General features: G+C 34.3%; 1 protein-coding gene across 5 annotated transcripts in view; it reads left to right on the top strand.

Moving 5' to 3' along the window:
* LOC120067205 (importin beta-like SAD2 homolog) overlaps window positions 1-20059 on the top strand; it is a 32170-nt gene extending 12111 nt beyond the window's left edge. The window contains exons 17-22 of one of the 5 annotated variants that reach the window (XM_039018705.1): window positions 12827-13003; window positions 15574-16267; window positions 17412-17611; window positions 17725-17860; window positions 19622-19729; window positions 19897-20056. In XM_039018705.1, the coding sequence (XP_038874633.1) occupies window positions 12827-13003; window positions 15574-16267; window positions 17412-17611; window positions 17725-17860; window positions 19622-19710 (1296 nt within the window). In that variant the 3' untranslated portion in view covers window positions 19711-19729; window positions 19897-20056. Of the gene's footprint in view, window positions 1-12826; window positions 13004-15573; window positions 16268-17411; window positions 17612-17724; window positions 17861-18112; window positions 18777-19621 lie in introns of those variants that run through there. The other 4 variants (XM_039018704.1, XM_039018703.1, XM_039018706.1 and 1 more) reach the window with 4 other exon arrangements.
* Window positions 20060-22289: the final 2230 nt, after the last annotated feature.

Below are 22289 nucleotides of genomic sequence, written 5' to 3'. Positions count from 1 at the left end.
TGATCCTCAAGAAAGGTGATATACCATGGAAACAAATATTATGCGAGAGATGGTGGTAATATTTTATTACCCACGCTGATGGAAAGTGGCATACCCCGACAAGAGACGCATTTTTGAGTACGGGGGTAAATTTCGTGCGGTTTGAACGATGGGAGTGAAACAAAAGCAACACAGCCAAAATGCGAAGTAGTACACCGTAACTAAACGAGTAGTGGGGTAGGACTCTTTCAACAATTAATGGGTTTTAAAAGTTGAGGACCTGGAAGGCATTCGGTTTGATTTAAGTGGCAGCAGTAAGGGATTGAACTCACCGCCATAGGTAGACGGGAAGTGATATGGTAGCATCAAAGGACCTGGCCACTTCCCACCAACTGATGATTTTTCCTTTGGCTTACCCCGTTTTTGCTGGGGAATTGTAGGCACACGAACTCTGGATGGACAATCCCTTTGGATCAAGAACTCCTGAAGGAGTGTTAAAGAAATTACCGCGCCATTGTCACTTCTAAAATACCAATCTTGAACACACTAAATTGCGTGTTTCAACAGTGGCATAGTATTGCTGGAATACAGATAAACACTTCGGACTTATCAGTGAGAAGAAATACCCAAGTAAGCCGAGTGTGGTCATCTATAAAAAATACAAACCAGCGTTTCCCTGTAGAGGTGTGGTTTGGTGAGGGACCCCAAACATCACTGTGGACTAGGTGAAGGGTTTTGGATGGTTATAGGGTTGGGAGATGAAAGGAGACACGACTCTGTTTGCACAGAATAACACCATCACACATTTAAAGAAGATATATTAATATTGCAAATAAATGCGGAAATAGAATTTCATGTATTGGATTGTCTAAGCGGGTAATGCATAACAGAAAAATCATTCTAGAATTAGAAAATTTTTGAGACAAGACTATCCTATAATCATCCTCTAGAGGAAGTATCATCAGTCAGGAAGTAAGTCTCCTATCGTGCCGGCAGTGCTAATCATTGTCCTCGAGCTCAAGATCTTGAAATAAAATAGAGTTGGATGAAAATACTGCCTGACAATTCAGATCTCTTATAATTTACTGATGGATAACAAATGATATGAAATTTTAGGAACATGCAAAATATCCCGCAAAACCAGACCCTCAAACGGAGATAAATGCCCTTTTCCTGCAACAGGTGCGAACGACCCATCTGCAATCCTAATTCGTTTTGTTACCGGCACTTGGACAATATGAGAAAACTGATCAGAGGTACCAGTAAGATGATCTGTCGCCCCTGAGTCAACAATCCAAGGTTGTTTACCATTAATACTAATAAAACCAGAAAAGACTGATATTACCTGACTGGGCGATGGCACTGAACTCCAATCGTACTCAAGCTGGTCGTACCATCTGCTGAGGGTTGCTGCTGAGGATTCTCATTTACCGAGTCACTCACAAGGGCACGTCCAAAGGTTGATTTGTCATGTGACTGGCGACGTTTACTGTTTAGGGGCCGTCCATGTAGCTTCCAACACTGTCCTTTGTATGCCATGGTTTTTTACAATGCTCATAGACCGGAGTGGGCCTTTTATCGCTTGTCAATACTGAGGACTTAGTGGCAAAAGCCGCACATCAGTAGAGGTAATGACTGGGTTATTCATTGCAGTGGATCTATCTTTCTCCAGGCCATATTTCTGAGCACAACTCCATGAGAGAGGGAGTAGGCGTTGCCCCAGAATCACGACTCCCGAACGGCACAAACTTCAAATTTAGTCCGGCTAGGAAGTCATAGACACGATCTGCTTCTTCAATTTTCTGCATACTGTGCCCCGTCATGAGCACATTTCCAGATTGTCTCCCTACAAAAGATCCATCTCCTGTCACAAAAGAGTCATTTTATTAAAATAGGACGTTACGTCCATAGTGCCTTGCTTACATTTATGTGCCTTGTTCCGTAACGTAAGAACCAGGATGCATTCTGCCTCTTTGAATAAAGTTGTGAACAACATCCCAAATATCCTTAGCAGTTGCAGCATAGAGTAACGTTCTGCCAATATGGGATTTCATATTGTTAATCAAAACAGATCTCAACGAGTCTTCTCCCTTCCAGATCCACTCCTGAGGGTCTCCTGGAACGGGCTTAGGTATCTCTCCAGTCAAGTATCCAACTTATGACGTTCTTCCAAGACCATTCTGATAGATTGAGACCAGGAAAAGTAGTTCTAGCATTCAATTTCTCTCCAAATAATAAACCCTGCAGAATTTTCATGCACCAGACAAGATATTTGTAGTGGGTAAAATAGGGAAAGAATTTACCCAGGTTTTTCAGAGTTATACTGGCATGTTGGCCGAGAAATCTGGTTGAGAGTTTTGTCCCAAAAATCGTTCCGAAATCTGCAAGTTGCTGTTGTAAGATGGGCAAAACGCCGTGGAGATCACTTGTAGACCCCCGGCAAGGTGATGTGCAGATTCGATCGTCGGCACCATCGGAGCAGGCCCGTTGATGAGAAGTCGCCGGGCTTTGATTCTGCTCGACCACCGTAGCCGCTGGAAGCATGAATGTGAAGTGCGCGACCGGGTGGAATTTGCTCTGCCTGGCTTGTCGCACCAAGCTAGGTCGACCGACGAGGAGAGTGTGGCTGGAATCGCAGCAGTTTTGGGAGTGGTCGAGCGGCTGGAAAACATTCGGGCTCGAGCGTCTGGAACATCTGCGGCGGTTGGGAAGTGGTCGAGCGGTGGAAAACATCGGGGTCGGCGTGGCTGGTACGTCCGTGGCGGTTGGAGTGGTCGAGTGGCTAGAAAACGTCGGGGTCACGTGATTGGACGATTTTTGGTTTGGCTGCGGCTGGGATCTGGTCGGTTTGGGGATGGACGGCTGGAACTGGGCCGATTAGGGTTAGGGTCTGAAACGGATTGAATGATTTTCGGCAGCGCGGCTTGGAGGTATTTGTCCACGTTCGCTCCGAACGGCTTTGGTGATATCGGCTTCCCGACTAGTTCCAATGGAGATTTGCTGACGGAGAATTTGGCTCTATTTTGTCATCAATTGATCATCAATGATGGCTAGGGTTTCGTCGCCACTGCCTCTAAATACCATGTTTGAAACAAGAAGGAAGAAAGGAACACAAGATTTATGTGAAACCCTAGATCAAGGAGAAAAAAACCACGATAAAGGAGACTGATTTTATTATTAATTCTGATACCAAAGTACAAGAGAAAAGGCCAAATAAATAGACTAGTGGGAAGCCCTAGAGTACATACAATTACTAAAATACCCCTAGGTTTACAAGTGTTTTTCGACATTATTATTATTTATTAAAAAGAAGCATTTCTGTTGTTATAATATGAAACAGAGCTAGAAAATGCATCATGGAAAATTTAGAATGCAAATTGACAGAAAATTTTGTTATTAAAAGAAATAACAAATGCTCATATAATTTTTTCTAAGATTCTGTTGTTAGAGTTGAGTGAAAATTCTTCTGCTAATTTGGTGCTCATTTTCTGGACTAACCTCAGCAATGATTCCCTGAAGGGTAATTTATGTTTGAAGGAATAAACAATTTTGAAATCAATTGTCATTCGAAACTGCGAAAATAATTCTCATTAATTTGAATGAAAATGAATCAAGTTGACGATATTAATCAATTTTCTAAAGTATGTAAATAGGTTTGAATTTTATATATTTAGGTTGACAGTTAAGCTTTAAAATGTTTACTGTATAGGAGATATGCTTCATGCCTGAAAGTGAGTTAAAATAATAAATAAAAAGGTGTAGAGGATCAAATGGACTGAAATGATAAAGTCTAGTTCTATCCCATTCTTTAATTTTGCACAGTTTCATATGGTTCATGTTATATGCAAAACCTACTATTTTGTCTGCACTCACCATAGTTTTTCTACCCTCCATTCCAACTGGAAAGGTCCTTTGTAATTCTTTTTTTGGGGCTTCTCTCTTCTTTATTCATACTTGAATGAAATTGTTTTTTAGTCCAAAAACTGTTTATCTGGTCAGGAAATCTTCAAATCTACCAAAGCAAACTTTAATTTTTCACCCTCTATTTTGATACAATAGTCCATGGTTTGAACATCTGTTGCTCATTAACCTTGTTTGAAGTTCTATCTTCATGCTTTTTATCTGATAGTAAATAATAAAATATATGTTCCATTTCAAAAAATATTTCTCACTTTCAAATGGTTTAAGTGTCAATAAAGTATCCTTTTCTTCAACAAATGAGAATTTTGCATTGATGAATTCGATTCAACACTTTGCAGGTTGTTGAACTGGGTTTGCAGCTTTATCAGTGATGGCTCAGTCATGGGAAAACTTCATACTTGAGAAAACTGAGCTAGATGCATCAATGTGAACGGTCAACATCGGATCAAGCTACAATCAGTGGGTTCATTCTCGTCTCTGTTGCAGGAGGCGTGGCTTGCACCCATGTACTCATTGGTTAGTTATTAACTGCCTGGTTTATCTTATGGTTATGGGGAAGTAATTTTTCCGGTTCTGATCTTCTTTGAATATAATGATTGATATACATATTTTTTAATGAGAATAAAAGATCTATTCATTGATGAGATTGATCAGATGAAAGTACAAAAGGAAAGGCCTTTAAAAAGGGTCAAGCATGGAACCCTCAATCAAAAACAGAAAAACTTACAGAACAGAGACTCCAGTGAAAATAAAAAATATAAGAAGACAAAAAAACCCTTATTAGAATTCTGTAGAGACAGCTAAAGGAGCATTGATGTGTGCCATACACTAAACTTCTTTATCACGTACCATCATCCCTTTGAAAATTCTGATCTCTAAACAAACAAGCAAACACAATTTAACAGAACAAAAAATGGCTGAAATACCGAGGGTTCACATTCATTAATCAATTGGAAACAATATGGAGACGAACTCCTTGTATTAAAGAACACAAGAAAAGATAAATCCTATATTTTTTGTTATTAAAGGGTCTTCTAAAGAGAGGAGGGATGAATTATCCTTAAAACAGAAGTTCTCTGGGATTTGATGTACAAAGAGCAAAGATGTCTCCAGAAAGAAAACTAGTTTGGCACAAAGATGAGGGTGAAAAGTCAACCTTCTTATACAGGTTTTTTTACGATCTGTATTTTAGAATTGATCTTAGACATGGGAAGAGTTTGCCGAAGACAAAAGCCATTAAAGAGGAAATTTTTGGATATTTTCAGCAAGCTCTGTTCTTGAAATAGCATTGTACGGTTTCATCAGTTCAGGGTTTGAGTTAAGCAACCTATTTCATTTGTGAAAAAAAAAAAAAAAAAAGAGGATTGCTCGAAAGACCTTGGAAGAAAGTGAGACTGTGTTAGCCTTCAACTGTACGAGTGGTGCTAAGGCTCCTGGCTGGATGACCTTTGAACAGAATTTCTTAAACAAAATTGAGACTCTAATATATGTTCTTTGAAGTGTTTCCCAATTCTTTTCAAGGAAGGGTCATCCCATTCCCCATTCTGCTCAAGGTAATTTATGGGTAATAGCATAATATGGCCATCTAACACAAATACTAACAATCATAGCTCAAATTAAAAAGGTAAATAATTTGCAAATATAGTATACTTAAAAAGTTTTGCAATTAGCATAATTTAAACACTTATTTTGCAAATATAGATAAATTTTAAACTATTTGCAAATATAGCACAATCTTAACTTCTATAGTAACTATCCACTAACTATCGGTCCTATCGTTTGATCACTTATCTATGAATGAGTCAATCACTATAGACTGACCTTTCGTTTATTGAGTCCTAATCATCGATTGGTTTGCAATATATCTTTTTCTATTATATTTTTTTTTACTAGTATATCATAGCAATAATATTAATTTGGTGTATAAGAATGATACATTTACTTCATTTATCATTGGATGCTTTCTTACTAAGTTTATTTTCTTTTAGGTTTATTATAGATATAAATATTATGAGTATAAATAGAAATATTATATCTGTGATTGTTTAAACTTGTTTTTTTTTAATTCTGTATTTGATTATTTTGCCTGCTCATTTGATATTAAGTCTATCACTCATACATTCTTATCAAATAGATTAAAATGATATATCATTTGTATTTTGAAATTGCTTTATATCCATGATTGTTTTGCCATGTTCACGTTTTATGAGGTCTATCATAGATTTACATATCATATATTGGAAAAAGAATGGAATAGTTTAATCAGTCCCAATAACTTAATAATAATAATAAATAATCAATTGTCATTGTCAAAAATAATAATAATAATAAATAACAAATCAATTGATAACAATAACATAAAGTACAATAGCAACATTATCAACTAATTTATTATAGCAATTTTGAAAATATATATATTATATTGTAACGACAATTATGTATCAATGAATAGACATCTATCAATTGCTAGAGGTAGAAAAGGTCTAGTCAATGTTTAAACATGAAAATGTTTTATTATAGTGATAGACATGAGAATAGTTAACCAAATATGTAGAAATGTTCTTAGTAAGACACTAATAAGTTGTCACTAATGGAACATATTATGGTCTAATCATAATGTAGTAAATTATTTTTCATGAGCAACAATTTAAATAGTTGATAAGTAGAGAATATATAACACGTACAAGGATTTAATTTGTGATATCTACGTTACTCATATGAAGAGATAGTCTGAGTAAATGACTCAGTAATTAGGAAGATACGATTGCATAGTAGGACCTTGGAGAAGGACTGGAGTATAGGGAGTCAATATTATTGAGTAGAATATTAAATGGTATGCCATGATAGACTTGAGTTTTTTTATTAAGAAGAACAATTGTGATTTTGCAAAAATTATTTATGTGTATATATTTGCAAATGTAATGATTATTTTTGTCTCATTACAATTACCTATATTTTTTTTATTTTTTTTATTTTTGTGTCTTACTAAGAAGAACACCATTGATGGAATTGGTGAGATACTAGGCAATTGCTTGTTTTGAAATATCTATAAATTTTGCTAAAGTTAGGTTGAGAGTAACTGAAGAGGTGATTCAGTAATTTTCTCATTCAGTTTTCCTGCACGTTTTTGTATTCATCTGCTCACTATAAAGTTATTCACCATCGTACCTTGCGAAATGGATGATGATCAAGAATATCTTGCCCCCTCCATCATGCATAGATCATTCATCAAGGTTGCTTTCGTTCATCATGTCGTCTGTTACAGGGAGCCAAATACAAATTGTAGACGCTGTAAAATATATGAATTAAGTATCAAGTCTGGGCTGAATCTTAATTGCTGACTGGCATTCTTGGAAGATCGGAGGAATTTCTCAGTCTTTAATGTGCATTATGGAAGTTTGTAGATTCAAATAGCAATATGCAACTGAAGAACTTTTTTTGTGAAGCAGCCTACCATCTCCCCAGCTCCGGCCAAGTGTCTCGAACGGTCTAATTGGTAGAAAACATTGGAGCTTTCATTAGTCACTCAATCTCACAATATCATCTGCTACATGGAAAGCTTTGTCGTGTATTCATATGTTATTGAACGTTCCTATTCTCATTGAGCGGAAAGGTGTTAAAGGAGTCACTTGTAGACATTCAGTCAAACATCATTTTTCCCGTTTTAAGAGAATCCAAAGCAAACCCAGTGCATTATGGAAGCTTTGTTGCTTTCCATATCAAAATGCTATCTCTGTCATCCTGATCACTGTTGAAAGACTTTTAGAAGAAGTATGATGGAAGGCTTCAAGTTCTGGGTCTCGCCTAGGTTATATCTGTCGCAGCTCTTTTGGGCACCGGTCCTAATTTGCCAGAATCAAGAAGATAGTTGATTGGTTAGTGGCTTTCCTAGCTTTTACTGGTTCTTGAATTCAATTTGATTTCCTGGTAGTATGTTGATAGCTCTTAACTCCCCGATGTACTTTCTATAACCCATGTTTCTACTTCCAACCTACTTTTTTGCTGAATTGATCAAAAATAAATCTTTTTTTAGACGGCCCCTACTTAGGTGTTAGCGACTTGTACCTTTTTTTTAGGCCAGCCCAGCCAAAACAACATAAAAACAAAATCTACAGAGTTATCAAATAATAATAATCAAAATTTGGCCACTAACGCGATGCAAACAAAATTGTGTGCAGACAGCTTAGCTAGTTAAAATATTTTATTTTATTTAATTTATTATTGTTATTATACTAATAACTATCTTGCAACATTTTGCTTGTTGCGGTTACAGTTTCTGATACCATCTTGGTCAAATTGTAAGATGGAATTCCATATTCTCTTAGAGAACTAAGTGGTTGCACAATTATGTTTGGTTGCAATGTGTTACATCTATTATGTATTGGTGCTCGAAAATATATGCTCCAGACTCCCTGAAACAATTTGGAATGTAAGAGATTTACTGTGCCCCGTTGAAAAAAAATGAAAGAAGTTGTGGTTCCTGTTTTGAGGTTAACATTTTTCTGTTGCCACTAGAAGTTTAGGGGGAGGTTTGGATTGTAATTTATTAAACAATGGTAGTTTTCTAAAAACTGTCTTCTATGTGTTAATTTCGAACTATGGTGGAGAAAATATCTTAGATTCATTGAATATTTTTTCTTCATAGTTCATATATTTAAAATTAGTACAAATTTTAATCTCATGATGGGAAACTTAACAAAAACACGAAAGAAATATAGAAGATGAACAATTTTTTATTTTTTCCATGATTTTTTTGTTTCTGGAAATCATTTTAAAAATCAACTACAAGACAAAGTTTTCAACGCGTTAGAACCATATATACCTTTACTTTTCCATTGCAAGTTTGTACACCGCTTCAGTTTGCTTCTTATTGTTGTGAAACCGCTTAGTTTGTGCCTTCTTGATTGTTTGTTTGAGCTTTTATGTTTAATAATTTATTAGTATAATATTTACAAATATTTATTTTCAAAATATAAAAATTGTTCAGAGTGACATAAACTTACACACCCAAGTGATTTTTTTTTTTTCCTTTTTCTTGTTTTATTCCAGTGATGACCTGGCCAAGGTGTGGAAATAATGGAGTTTAGAAAGCCAAGAGAACGATTTTCTGTGGAAAGTGGTATTTGGTTCAATTGATGGAGCAATCTATACAACTGAAAGAAGCGCGAGAAAAAATAAGAAGAATCTGACGAAAACGAGGAGATGATGACAAATGACGATGACAGTGATGAACATAGACGGATCATAGGTTGCTTCAAAGGATGTGTGCTAAATATCACATAATACTCCAATAGTATTTTTCTTAGTTATTGGTGGAATGTTGATGACCCCTTCCCTCAATACATTCGGATGTGTTTCAGGATTCTGATGCTGATGAGCTTGAGAAACTGAACAAGATTTCTGGATAGGTATGCCTAAAGCTGCTATGATTTTGGAACTCTCACATTTATTGAGAGGGGGATTGGAAATCACGACCAACAGGATATTGATATTGGTAAGTACATTAATTCTATTTTAGTTTTAAGTGTTAAAATTATTGATAACTAGTGGAAGACACTCAAAGTTAGGATGGTTTTATTCAAAGGGAACTAAATGCATTCTCTTAATAACCCAAATTTCTTCACTAATACACCATGTTTAAACCGGACTTTTAGTTGTATTTGGGTTTATACATGCACTTAAGTGCTCATTACTTCAAAAATCCAAGAGTTATTCTACCTAGGATGCTTTATTATTCTTCTCAAGGATCAGGGTTTTCGAAACGAGTGGCTATAAATGCGATGGCACTGTGGTTGAACTCGTATTACATAGGATTGTAATCTGTTTTTCGAAGTACTAGTTTGAAATTCTGCCACGGTGATGAGATGCAGTTGTTATGAACGAGGTTGATGAGGGAAGGATCATATACTCCTATTGGAGAAATATGCACCCCATCCTGAGTCAAGGCAGGGTGGCCATCAGAGCTCCAGTGAGATTCTTGAATGCATATCCAGATTAAACTATGTTTCCTCGTTGTGACCTGTCTGGGTAAAGATTATTAGGGAAATTTGCAAGAATTTAGAACGCTCGGGTGAAGAAAGTAATTAATGGCAACGGTTTTATATCTGCAGTTTTGGAATTTGTTCTTGATATTCTTGGTGCATTAAATTATATGTGTGCTATTGTATTGTTATTTTTGTTTTCTTATTTATTTATAACTGTTTGGGAGGTTGTGAAGCATTGATATCTTGGTCTGGAGTTAACATATCTAAAATCAGTTTGATGTGCATCCGATTAGGGTTAGGGTCTGAAACGGATTGGATGATTTTCGGCAGCGCGGCTTGGAGGTATTGTTCCACGGCTTCCCGAATGGCTTTGGTGATATCGGCTTCCCGACTAGTTCCAATGGAGGTCTCTTATACACATCTAGATGTGTATAAGAGACAGACTCCGAACGGCATCAAACTTCAAATTTAGTCCGGCTAGGAAGTCATAGACACGATCTGCTTCTTCAATTTCTGCATACTGTGCCCCGTCATGAGCACATTTCCAGATTGTCTCCCTACAAAGATCCATCTCCTGTCACAAAAGAGTCATTTTATTAAAATAGGACGTTACGTCCATAGTGCCTTGCTTACATTCATGTGCCTGTTTCCGTAACGTATAGAACCAGGATGCATTCTGCCTCTTTGAATAAAGTTGTTGAACAACATCCCAAATATCCTTAGCAGTTGCAGCATAGAGTAACGGTCTGCCAATATGGGATTCCATATTGTTAATCAAAACAGATCTCAACGAGTCTTCTCCCTTCCAGATCCACTCCTGAGGGTCTCCTGGAACGGGCTTAGGTATCTCTCCAGTCAAGTATCCAAACTTATGACGTTCTTCCAAGACCATTCTGATAGATTGAGACCAGGAAAAGTAGTTCTAGCCATTCAATTTCTCTCCAATAATAAACCCTGCAGAATTTCTCATGCATCCAGACAAGATATTTGTAGTGGGTAAAATAGGGAAAGAATTTACCAGGTTTTCAGAGTATACTGGCATGTTGGCCGAGAAATCTGGTTGAGAGTTTGTCCCAAAAATCGTTCCGAAATCTGCAAGTTGCTGTTGTAGATGGGCAAAACGCCGTTGGAGATCACTTGTAGACCCCCGGCAAGGTTGATGTGCAGATTCGATCGTCGGCACCATCGGAGCAGGCCGTTGATGAGAAGTCGCACGGGCTGTTGATTCTGCTCGACCACAGTAGCCGGCTGGAAGCAGATGTGAAGTCGCGACCGGTGGGATTTGCTCTGCCTGGCTTGTCGCACCAGCTAGGTCGACCGACGAGGAGGTGTGGCTGGAATCGCAGCAGTTGGGAGTGGTCGAGCGGCTGGAAAACATTGGGCTCGAGCGTCTGGAACATCTGCGGCGGTTGGGAGTGGTCGAGCGGCTGGAAAACATCGGGGTCGCGTGGCTGGTACGTCCGTGGCGGTTGGGAGTGGTCGAGTGGCTAGAAAACGTCGGGGTCACGTGATTGGACGATTTTTGGTTTGGCTGCGGCTGGGATCTGGTCGGTTGGGGATGGACGGCTGGAACTGGGCCGATTAGGGTTAGGGTCTGAAACGGATTGGATGATTTTCGGCAGCGCGGCTTGGAGGTATTGTTCCACGGCTTCCCGAACGGCTTTGGTGATATCGGCTTCCCGACTAGTTCCAATGGAGATTGCTGACGGAGAATTTGGTCTATTTTCATCAATGATGGCTAGGGTTTCGTCGCCATGCTCTAATACCATGTTGAAACAAGAGGAAGAAAGGAACACAAGATTTATGTGGAAAACCCTAGATCAAGGAGAAAAAAACCACGATAGAGACTGATTTTTATTATTAATTCTGATACGCAAAGTACAAGAGAATAGGCCAAATAAATAGACTAGTGGGAAGCCCTAGAGTACATACAATTACTAAAATACCCCTAGGGTTACAAGCTGTTTTTCGACATTATTATTATTATTAAAAAGAAGCATTTCTGTTGTTAATAATATGAAACAGAGCTAGAAAATGCATCATGGAAATTTAGAATGCAAATTGACAGAAAATTTTGTTATTAAAGAATAAACAAATGCCATAAATTTTTCTAAGATTCTGTTGTTAGAGTTGAGTGAAAATTCTTCCTGCTAATTTGGTGCTCATTTTCTGGACTAACCTCACAATGACTTCCTGAAGGGTATTTATGTTTGAAGGAATAAACAATTTTGAAAAATCAATTGTTCATTCGAAACTGCGAAAATAATCTCATTAATTTGAATGAAAATGAATCAAGTTGACGATATTAATCAATTTTCTAAGTATGTAAATAGGTTTGAATTTTATAATATTAGGTTGACAGTTAAGCTTTAAAATGTTTACTGTATAGGAGATATGCTTCATGCCTGAAAGTGAGTTAAAAAATAAAATAAAAAGGTGTAGAGGATCCAAATGGACTGAAATGATAAAGTCTAGTTCTATCCCATTCTTTAATTTTGCACAGTTTCATATGGTTCATGTTATATGCAAAACCTACTATTTTGTCTGCACTCACCATAGTTTTTCTACCCTCCATTCCAACTGGAAAAGGTCCTTTGTAATTCTTCTTTTTGGGGCTTCTCTCTTCTTTATTTCATACCTTGAATGAAATTGTTTTTTAGTCCAAAAACTGTTTATCTGGTCCAGGAAATCTTCAAATCTACCAAAGCAAACTTAATTTTTCACCCTCTATTTTGATACAATAGTCCATGGTTTGAACATCTGTTGCTCATTAACCTTGTTTGAGTTCTATCTTCATGCTTTTATCTGATCAGTATATATAAATATATGTTCCATTTCAAAAAAATATTTCTCACTTTCAAATGGTTTAAAGTGTCAATAAAGTATCCTTTTCTTCAACAAATGAGATTTTGCATTGATGAATTCGATTCAACACTTTGCAGGTTGTTGAACGTGGGTTTGCAGCTTTATCAGTGATGGCTCAGTCATGGGAAAACTTCATACTTGAGAAAACTGAGCTAGATGCATCATGTGAACGGTCAACATCGGATCAAGCTACAATCAGTGGGTCATTCTCGTCTCTGTTGCAGGAGGCGTGGCTTGCACCCATGTACTCATTGGTTAGTTATTAACTGCCTGGTTATCTTATGGTTATGGGGAAGTAATTTTCCGGTTCTGATCTTCTTGAATATAATGATTGATATACATATTTTTTAATGAGAAATAAAGATCTATTCATTGATGAGATGATCAGATGAAAGTACAAAAGGAAAAGGCCTTAAAAGGGTCAAGCATAGGAACCCTCAATTCAAAACAGAAAAACTTACAGAACAGAGACTCCAGTGAAGAATAAAAAATATAAGAGAGACAAAAAACCATTATTAGAATCTGTAGAGAACAGCTAAAGGAGGCATTGATGTGTGCCATACACTAAACTTCTTTTCACGTACCATCATCCCTTTGAAAATTCTGATCTCTAAACAAACAAGCAAACACAAATTTACAAGAACAAAAATGGCTGGAATACCGAGGGTTCACATTCATTAATCATTGGAAACAATATGGAGACGAACTCCTTGTATTAAAGAACACAAGAAAGATAAATCCTATATTTTTTGTTATTAAAGGGTCTTCTAAAGAGAGGAGGGATGAATTATCCTTAAAACAGAAGTTCTCTGGGATTTGATGTACAAAGAGCAAAGATGTCTCCAGAAAAGAAAACTAGTTTGGTCAAAAGATGAGGGTGAAAAGTCAACCTTCTTATACAGGTTTTTTACGATCTGTATTTTAGAATTGATCTTAGACATGGGGAAGAGTTTGCCGAAGACAAAAGCATTAAAGAGGAAATTTTGGATATTTTCAGCAAGCTCTGTTCTTGAAATAGCATTGTACGGTTCATCAGTTCAGGGTTTGAGTTAGCAACCTATTTCATTTCATGTGAAAAAAAAAAAAAAAAAGAGGATTGCTCGAAAGACCCTTGGAAGAAAGTGAGACTGTGTTAGCCTTCAACTGTACGAGTGGTGCTAAGGCTCCTGGCTGGATGACCTTTGAACAGAATTTCTAAACAAAAATTGAGACTCTAATATATGTTCTTTGAAGTGTTCCCAATTCTTTTCAAGGAAGGTCATCCCATTCCCAATTCCTGCCTCAAGGATAATTTAATGGGTAATAGCATATATGGCCATCTAACACAAAATACTAACACATATAGCTCAATTTAAAAGTATTTGCAAATATAGTATAACTTAAAAGTATTTGCAAATATAGCATAATTTAAAACTATTTGCAAATATAGCATAATTTAAAACTATTTGCAAATATAGCACAATCTTAACTTCTATCAGTAACTATCACTAACTATGGTCTATCGTTGATACACTTATCTATGAATGAGTCAATCACTAATAGACCTAGACCTTTCGTTTATTGAGGTCTATCATCGATTGTTTGCATATATCTTTTCTATTATATTTTTTTTACTAGTATATCATATCAATAAAATATTAATTTGGTGTATAAGAATGATATCATTTTACTTCATTTATCATTGGATGCTTTCTTACTAGTTTATTTTCTTTTAGGTTTATTATAGATATATATTATGAGTATAAATAGAAATATTATATCTGTGATTGTTAAACTTGTGTTTTTTACTTCTGTATTTGATTATTTGCCTGCTCATTTGATATTAAGTCTATCACTCATACATCTTATCAATAGAATTAGAAATGATATATCAGTTGTATTTGAAATTGCTTTATATCCATGATTGTTTGCATGTTCACGTTTTATGAGGTCTATCATAGATTTACATATCAATAAATTGGAAAAGAATGGAAATAGTTAATCAGTCATAACTTAATATTAATAATAAATCAATTGTCATTGTCAAAAATAATAATAATAATAATAACAAATCAATTGATAACAAATAACAATAAAGTACAATAGCAACATATCACTAATATAGCATTTTTGAAAAAATATATATATATATGTAAGCGACAATTATGTATCAATGATAGACATCTATCATTGCTAGAGGTAGAAATGGTCTATCAATGTTAAACATGAAAATGTTTTATTAGTGATAGACATGAGAATAGTCTACCAAATATGTAGAAATTGTTCTTAGTAGACACTATAAAGTTGTCACTAATGGACATATTAATGGTCTATCAATAATGTACGTAAATTATTTTCATGAGCAACAAATTTAAAAATAGTTGATAAGTAGCAGACATCTATACATAAAAGTGATTTATTTGTGATATACATAAAAATGGTTTGTCAGTCATGAAGGATAGTCTATCAATGATAGACCATTAAAATGGTCTATTGGAGATAGAAGTCTATTATTGATAGAATATTAAATGGTATGCCAGTGATAGACTTGAGTTTTTTTTTAAAAAAAAATTGTATTTGCAAATTATTTATTGTGTGATATATTTGCAAATGTAATGATTAATTTTGTCTCCCATTACAATTATCCTAATTTTTTTATTTTTTATTTTTTTGTCTTATTAAGAAGAAGAAAATGGAATAGGTGAGATACTAGGCAATTGCTTTGTTTTGAATATCTATAAAATTTTGCTAAAGTTTAGGTTGGAAGTAACTGAAGAGTGATTCAGTATTTCTCATTCAGTTTCCTGCACGTTTTTGTATTCATTGCTCACTATAAAATTTTCAGATGTCCCGGGAAATGGATGATGATCAAGAATTCTTGCCCCCTCCATCATGCATAGATCATTCATCAAGGTTGCTTCAGTTCATCATGTCGTCTGTTACAGGGAGCAATACAATTGTAGAGCTTAAAATATATGAATTAGTATCAGTCTGGGCTGATCTTATTGCTGACTGGCATTCTTGGGAAGAGTCGGAGGATTTCTCAGTCTTTAATTGCATTATGGAAGTTGTTAGATTAAATAGCAAATATGCACTGAAGAACTTTTTTGTGAAGCCAGTACCATCTCCCCCAGCTCCGCCAGTGTCTCGACGGTCTATTGTAGAAAACATTGGAGCTTTCATTAGTCACTCAATCTCACAATATCCATCTGCTACATGGAAAGCTTGTTCGTGTATTCATATGTTATTGAACGTTCCTAATTACTCATTTGAAGCGGAAGGTGTTAAGGAGTCACTTGTAGTCACATTCAGTCAAACATCATTTTCCCGTTTTAAGGAAATCCAAAGCAAACCCAGTGCATTATGGAAGCCTTTGTTGCTTTCCATATCAACATGCTATCTCTGTCATCCTGATACTGTTGAAAGACTTTTAGAGAAGTATGATGGAGGCTTCACAGTCTGGGTCTCGGCCCTAGGTTATATCTGTCGCAGCTCTTTTGCACCCGGTCTATCTGCAGAATCAGAGATAAAGTTGATTGGTTAGTGGCTTTTCCTAGCTTTACTGGTTCTTGAATCAAATTTGATTTTCCTGGGTAATGTTGACAGCTCTTATCTCCCCGATGTACTTTTATAACCCATAGTTCTCTACTTCCCAACTCTTTTTTGCTGAATTGATCACAAATAAATCTTTTTTTAGAGCACTACTTAGGTGTTAGCGGACTTGTACCCTTTTTTTAGCCCAGCCCAGCCAAACAACATAAAAAAAAATCTAAATTATCAAATAATAATAATAAAATTTGGCCACTACGCTGGATTGCAAAAAAATTGTGTGCAGCCAGCTAGCAGTTAAATATTTTATTTTATTTATTTATTATTGTTATTATATAATAACTATCTTGCAACTTTGCTTGTTGCGGTTAACAGTTCATGATACCATCTTGGTCAAATTGTAAGATGGAATTCCATATTCTCTAGAGAAGCTAAGTGGTTGCACAATTATGTTGGTTGCAAGTGATGTTACCTCTATTATGATATTGGTGCTCGAAAATATATCTCCAATTCCCTGAAACAATTTGGAATGTAAGAGATTTTACTGTGCCCCGTTGAAAAAAAATGAAAGAAAGTTGTGTTCCTGTATTTGGAGGTTAACATTTTTCTTGTTGCCACTAGAAGTTTAGGGGGAGGTTTGGATGTAATTTTTAAACAGGTAGTTTCTAAAAACTGTCTTCTATTGTTAATTTCGAACTATGTGGAAAAATATCTTAGATTCCATTAATTTATTTTCTTCATAGTTCATATTAATTTAAAATAGTTAACAATTTTATCTAGATGGGAAACTTAACAAAAACACGAAAGAAAATATATGAAGATGACAATTTTTATTTTTCCATGATTTTTTTTGTTCTGGAAATCATTTTAAAAATCAAACTACCAGACAAGTTTTCAACGGTTAGACATATATACCTTTACTTATTCCATTGCAAGTTGAACCGCTTAGTTTGCCTTCTTGATTGTTGTGAACCGCTTAGTTTGCCTTCTTGATTGTTGTTTGAGCTTTTATGTTAATAATTTAATAGTATAATTTACAAATATTTATTTTCAAATATAAAATTGTTCAGGAGTGACATTAAACTTACGCTACCCAGTGATTTTTTTTTCTTTTCCTTTTTTCTTGTTATTCAGTGATGACGCTGGCCAAGGTGGTGGAACGAATAATGGAGTTAGGAAAGCCAAGAGACGATTTTCTGTGGAAGTGTTTTGGTTCATTGATGGAGGCATCTATACAACTGAAAGAAGCGCGAGAAGAAAATGAAGAAGAATCTGACGAAAACGAGGAAGATGATGACAATGACGATGACAGTGATGACATAGAGGATCATGAGGTTTGACTTCAAGATGTGTGCTAAATATCACATATACTCCAATAGTATTTGTCATTAGTTATTGGTGGAATGTTGATGAACCCCTTCCCTCAATACATTCGGATGTGTTTCAGGATTCTGATGCTGATGAGCTTGAAGAAACTGAACAAGAATTTCTGGATAGGTATGCTAAAGCTGCTATTGATTTGGAAAACTCTACATTTATTGAAGAGGGGGATGTGGAAGATCACGACCAGGATATTGAATTGGGTAAGTACATTAATTCTATTTTAGTGTTTTAAGTGTTAAATTATTGATAACTAGTGGAAGACATCAAGTTAGGATGGTTTTATTCAAAGGGAACTAAATGCATTCTCTATAATAAACCAAATTTCTTCACTAATACATCACATGTTTAAACCCGTGACTTTTATGTTGTATTTGGGTTTATAACATGCACTATAGTGCTCTTACTTCAAAATCACGAGTTATTTACCTAGGATGCTTATTATTCTTCTCAAGGAGTCAGGGTTTTCGAAACGAGTGGCTAAATGCGATGGCACTGTGGATTGAACTCGTATTACATAGGATTGTATCTGTTTCGAGTACTAGTTTGAAATTCTGCCACGGTGAGATGCAGGTTGTTATGAAGAGGTTGATGAGGGAAGGATCATATACTCCCTATTGGAGAAATATCACCCCATCCTGAGTCAAGGGCAGGGGTGGCCATCAGAGCTCCCAGTGAGATTCTTGAATGCATATCCAGATTATACTATGTTTCTCCGACTGTCTGGGTAAAGATTATTAGGGAAATTTGCCAAGATTTAGAGCTCGGGTGAAGAAGAATTAATGGCAACGGTTATATCCTGCAGTTTTGGAATTGTTCTTGATATTCTTGTGCATTAAATTATATGTGTGCTATGTATGTTATTTTTGTTCTTTATTTATTTATAACTGTTGGGAGGTTTGAAGCATTGATATCTTGGTCGAGAGTACATATCTAAATCAGTTGAATTGTGCATCGGTTGGTGTGATGTATTTTTTATTAATGTGTCTAAGCCATTAAATTATATATATAGTATTTAAGTTCGACAAGGATAGATATATGTATGTATTTATGTTCAAAAGGGATAGATATTGATTATTGAACTATCAATCTTGAAAATGATAATTGATATTGTATTCATGTTAGGTTCCTTCGTTCTGCAATCAGTACAACCCAACAAAACACACAATATTCAAGAAAATGGGGCAAGAGTCCCTTGTTATATATTTACCAATGGAAAATATGAATTCAGATCAACAAGCAACTATAACAGGGAACAAGAAATACACATGAGGAAATGTAGTCTCAACACATTCGAGAGAGCAAAGTCTAGCAAAGTCTATTCTTCCAAATTCTTCCCACCAGTGCATATGCCCCAAAACCCAACTTTTAACTCCTAATTCCTCCAACCTCCTCTCCCCCTCTCCAAAAAAAAAAAAAAAAAAACCCACGTTCCACTAATGGCCTAGTCCACTCGACTTTTCTTTCTTAGATAATTCTTTTTTGTGAGTTCAGTAAGGATGATACTATTGAACTATGAACTATTGATCTTTAAAATGACAATTGATACTTTATCCATTGTGCTATACACGAATTGACATGATATGCATGTGACTAATATGTTCTTTTCACTCGTGCATATGCCTCAAAACCCTACTTTAACTCCTTCCATCCAACCTCTTTTTCTGTTTCACCCCCCCTCCCCCCCCCCAAAAAAAAAATAAAAAATAATAAATAAATAAATAATCCCACGTTCCACTAATGGTCTAGTCCACTCGACTTTCCTTTCTTAGATAATTCTTTTTTGTGAGTTCAGTAAGGATGATACTATTGAACTCTGAACTATTGATCTTTGAAATGACAATTGATACTTTATCCATTGTGTTATACACGAATTGATTTGATATGCATATGACTAATATGTTGTTAAATGCATCATCAATGTTGTAATTGATGATTTCGATTACGTTGGTTTTATTCTTCAGGATGGAAGAGAAGAGCCCAAGGTCAAAGCTCAAAGTTGATGCCTTTTGCATCTTTACATCAAGGCGTGTGGAATCATATCATCCGTTGAATATCTCTGCACTATAGTGGTAAGCTTCCTACCATACGAAATAACAATAGGAATTTCCTTTTTGGCCTATCCGTCTCTCTCTCTCTATATATATATAATGAAAATAGGATAAGAGCTTCCCTCTCACTCCATATTTATTTATTGAGTTATTATTGTGGTTGTTTTTTTAATTTCAAATGGTCGTAGTTTGGGTGGGAAGTTGCGGTAAAGGAACACCAACCATTTTGAAGTTGGAATCTGAAGCATAGACCTAAGTCCCAAATCCCAATCAGAGTTAGCCTTGTTTATTTAGAAACAAAAATATCATTTTCCCTCGGTATAGCTTCAAATATTCCAATTAAATCAATATCTATTAGCTATTTCTTCATATATTTTGAAAATATTTTTATAAAAATTATTAGAGAAATATCAATTCATACTTCAATACTTCCAAAGGTTGTATCAATTGAAATTTTGAACTAATAATCGTATCAATTTAAACTTTGAATTTTTATATGTATATCAATTTATACTATCTATTATGTTCTCTTTGGATAAATATAGTGAGACTTGTAATTTTATCAATTAAATCTTCAAACTTTCGTAAATGAATCAATTTAGACTCGGTTAAAATTCTCTTTAAAAATTATTCATGCCTTAATTATGATCGGCCATTTTATTAATTCAATATTTGAATAAGTCTACAATTGAATGCATGGACGATTTTTAAATATAATTTTAATGGAAGTCTAAATTGATTCATTTATAACAATTTATAAGTTTAATTGAAACAATTATATGTTTCACAAGATATTTTTCTAACCAAATCAGAAGGATGATATTAAATTGATATGCTTATGAAAGTTTATGGTGTAAATTGATATGCTTGTAAAAGTTTATAGTGTAAGTTGATAAAATTATTGTTTTAGAGTTTGAATTTATATGAATCTTAAAGTTTAGTAAGGTAAGTTGATATTTTTCCAAATCATTATTATTGTTTTACTAACTTCAATATAAATTGATTGAAATGACTGATTTTAAAATTTAGAGTAGATATCAATTTTTACCCTTGAACTTTGTGGTTGTATCGATTTAAATCTTAAATTAATAATTGTATCAATTTAAATTCCAAATTAATAATTGTATCAATTTAAATTCTGAACTTTCTCAAATATATCAATTTACACTTTTCTGCATATTTAGCTTGAAAATTATCGTGCAAAAGCATTTAATTTTTCAATTAAACTTATAAATTATTATAAGTGAATCTTGATGCATAAATTCTTACATGTGTGTAAACTTCTAAAAATGTTGATATAACAAAATTGATTATTATAATTTGAATGGACAATTTTGAAATAAATCTTCATCAAAAGTCTAAATTGATTTAAGTTTAGAGATGTAATTGATAAAATTAAAGTCTCACACAATGTTTATTCAAATAAAATGTAATGTAGGATTTAAATTGATATAAAATTTAGGGTTTAAATTGATACAATTATAAAATTTAGCCCTAAAATTTATTATAAATATAAAAATTAAAATTTAAGATGGAGCGAAACTCAGTTTGATCAAAAGATATGATAGGAACAAATCTTTGTCAAAAAAAAAAAAAGAAAAAATACTAGATACTTATAAACCAAAATGGTATTTTGATTAATCTATTTTTTATTTTCTTAGCCCAACTTGGTATATATTCAATTGAAACTTGCGGGTTACATGGCTCCACGTTTTGTTTTTGCTCATACATAAATATAACTGGACTGGAATCTTCGTTTTTTTTCTATGGAATGCTCTACGGAAGCTGTGCTGTTTTAATTTCCCCTTGTTATCTACTCATCTTACTCTTCTCCTGGCCCACTTTTGCTATTTGCATTTGAATTTAAGTTGTGTTTGGTAATTCTTTTGTTTTTTTATTTTTATTTTTTAAAATTACACTACTTCCGCTTCTAAACTCCTCTCTTGTCCATTTTTCGCCAATAGTTTAAAAAACCAAGCCAAAATTTTAGAACTAAAAAGTAACACTTAAAAAATTGTTTTTGTTTTTGGAATTAGGTTAAGAATTCAATCATTGTACTCAATAAGTATGCAAATCATTATGAGAAATGTGGGTAAAATAAACTTAGTTTTTTTAAAAAAAAATGATTACCAAATGGGATCTAAATTATTTAGTGTAATTTACTTAAACCGGTAGATTTTGGAAGAAATAAAATTGATTATAAAGAATAATTTTAACCTTCTAAATATCATTGATAGATGTTGATAGAAGTTATGTTTTTATTATTATTATTATTTTTTTTTTTGTAAATAGTTTGATATTTTTTCTATTTGTGAAATGTTTCTTAATATAAAACAGATTAGGACTAAATCTATTAAAACCACCTCTAAATCATCACGCCCTTTTTACAATAAGTTATTTACTATCTTTTATATTATCTTAAAAGCATATGTGAGTTTTAATGAAATTTAATTTATAATTTTATCATTTAAAATTAAAATTTATTTTACATATCTATCATAAAAAACTATTTAATAATTATAAATTATATATAAAAATATAATTAAGTCCATTTTAATTATTATATCTAAAAAAATATATA

This window comes from Benincasa hispida, chromosome 12 (genome assembly GCF_009727055.1).
Source record: "Benincasa hispida cultivar B227 chromosome 12, ASM972705v1, whole genome shotgun sequence".
Taxonomy (NCBI): Eukaryota; Viridiplantae; Streptophyta; class Magnoliopsida; order Cucurbitales; family Cucurbitaceae; genus Benincasa; species Benincasa hispida.
The sequence above is the reverse complement of the archived record's forward strand: the minus strand, read 5'-3'. Positions and strand labels throughout refer to the sequence as shown.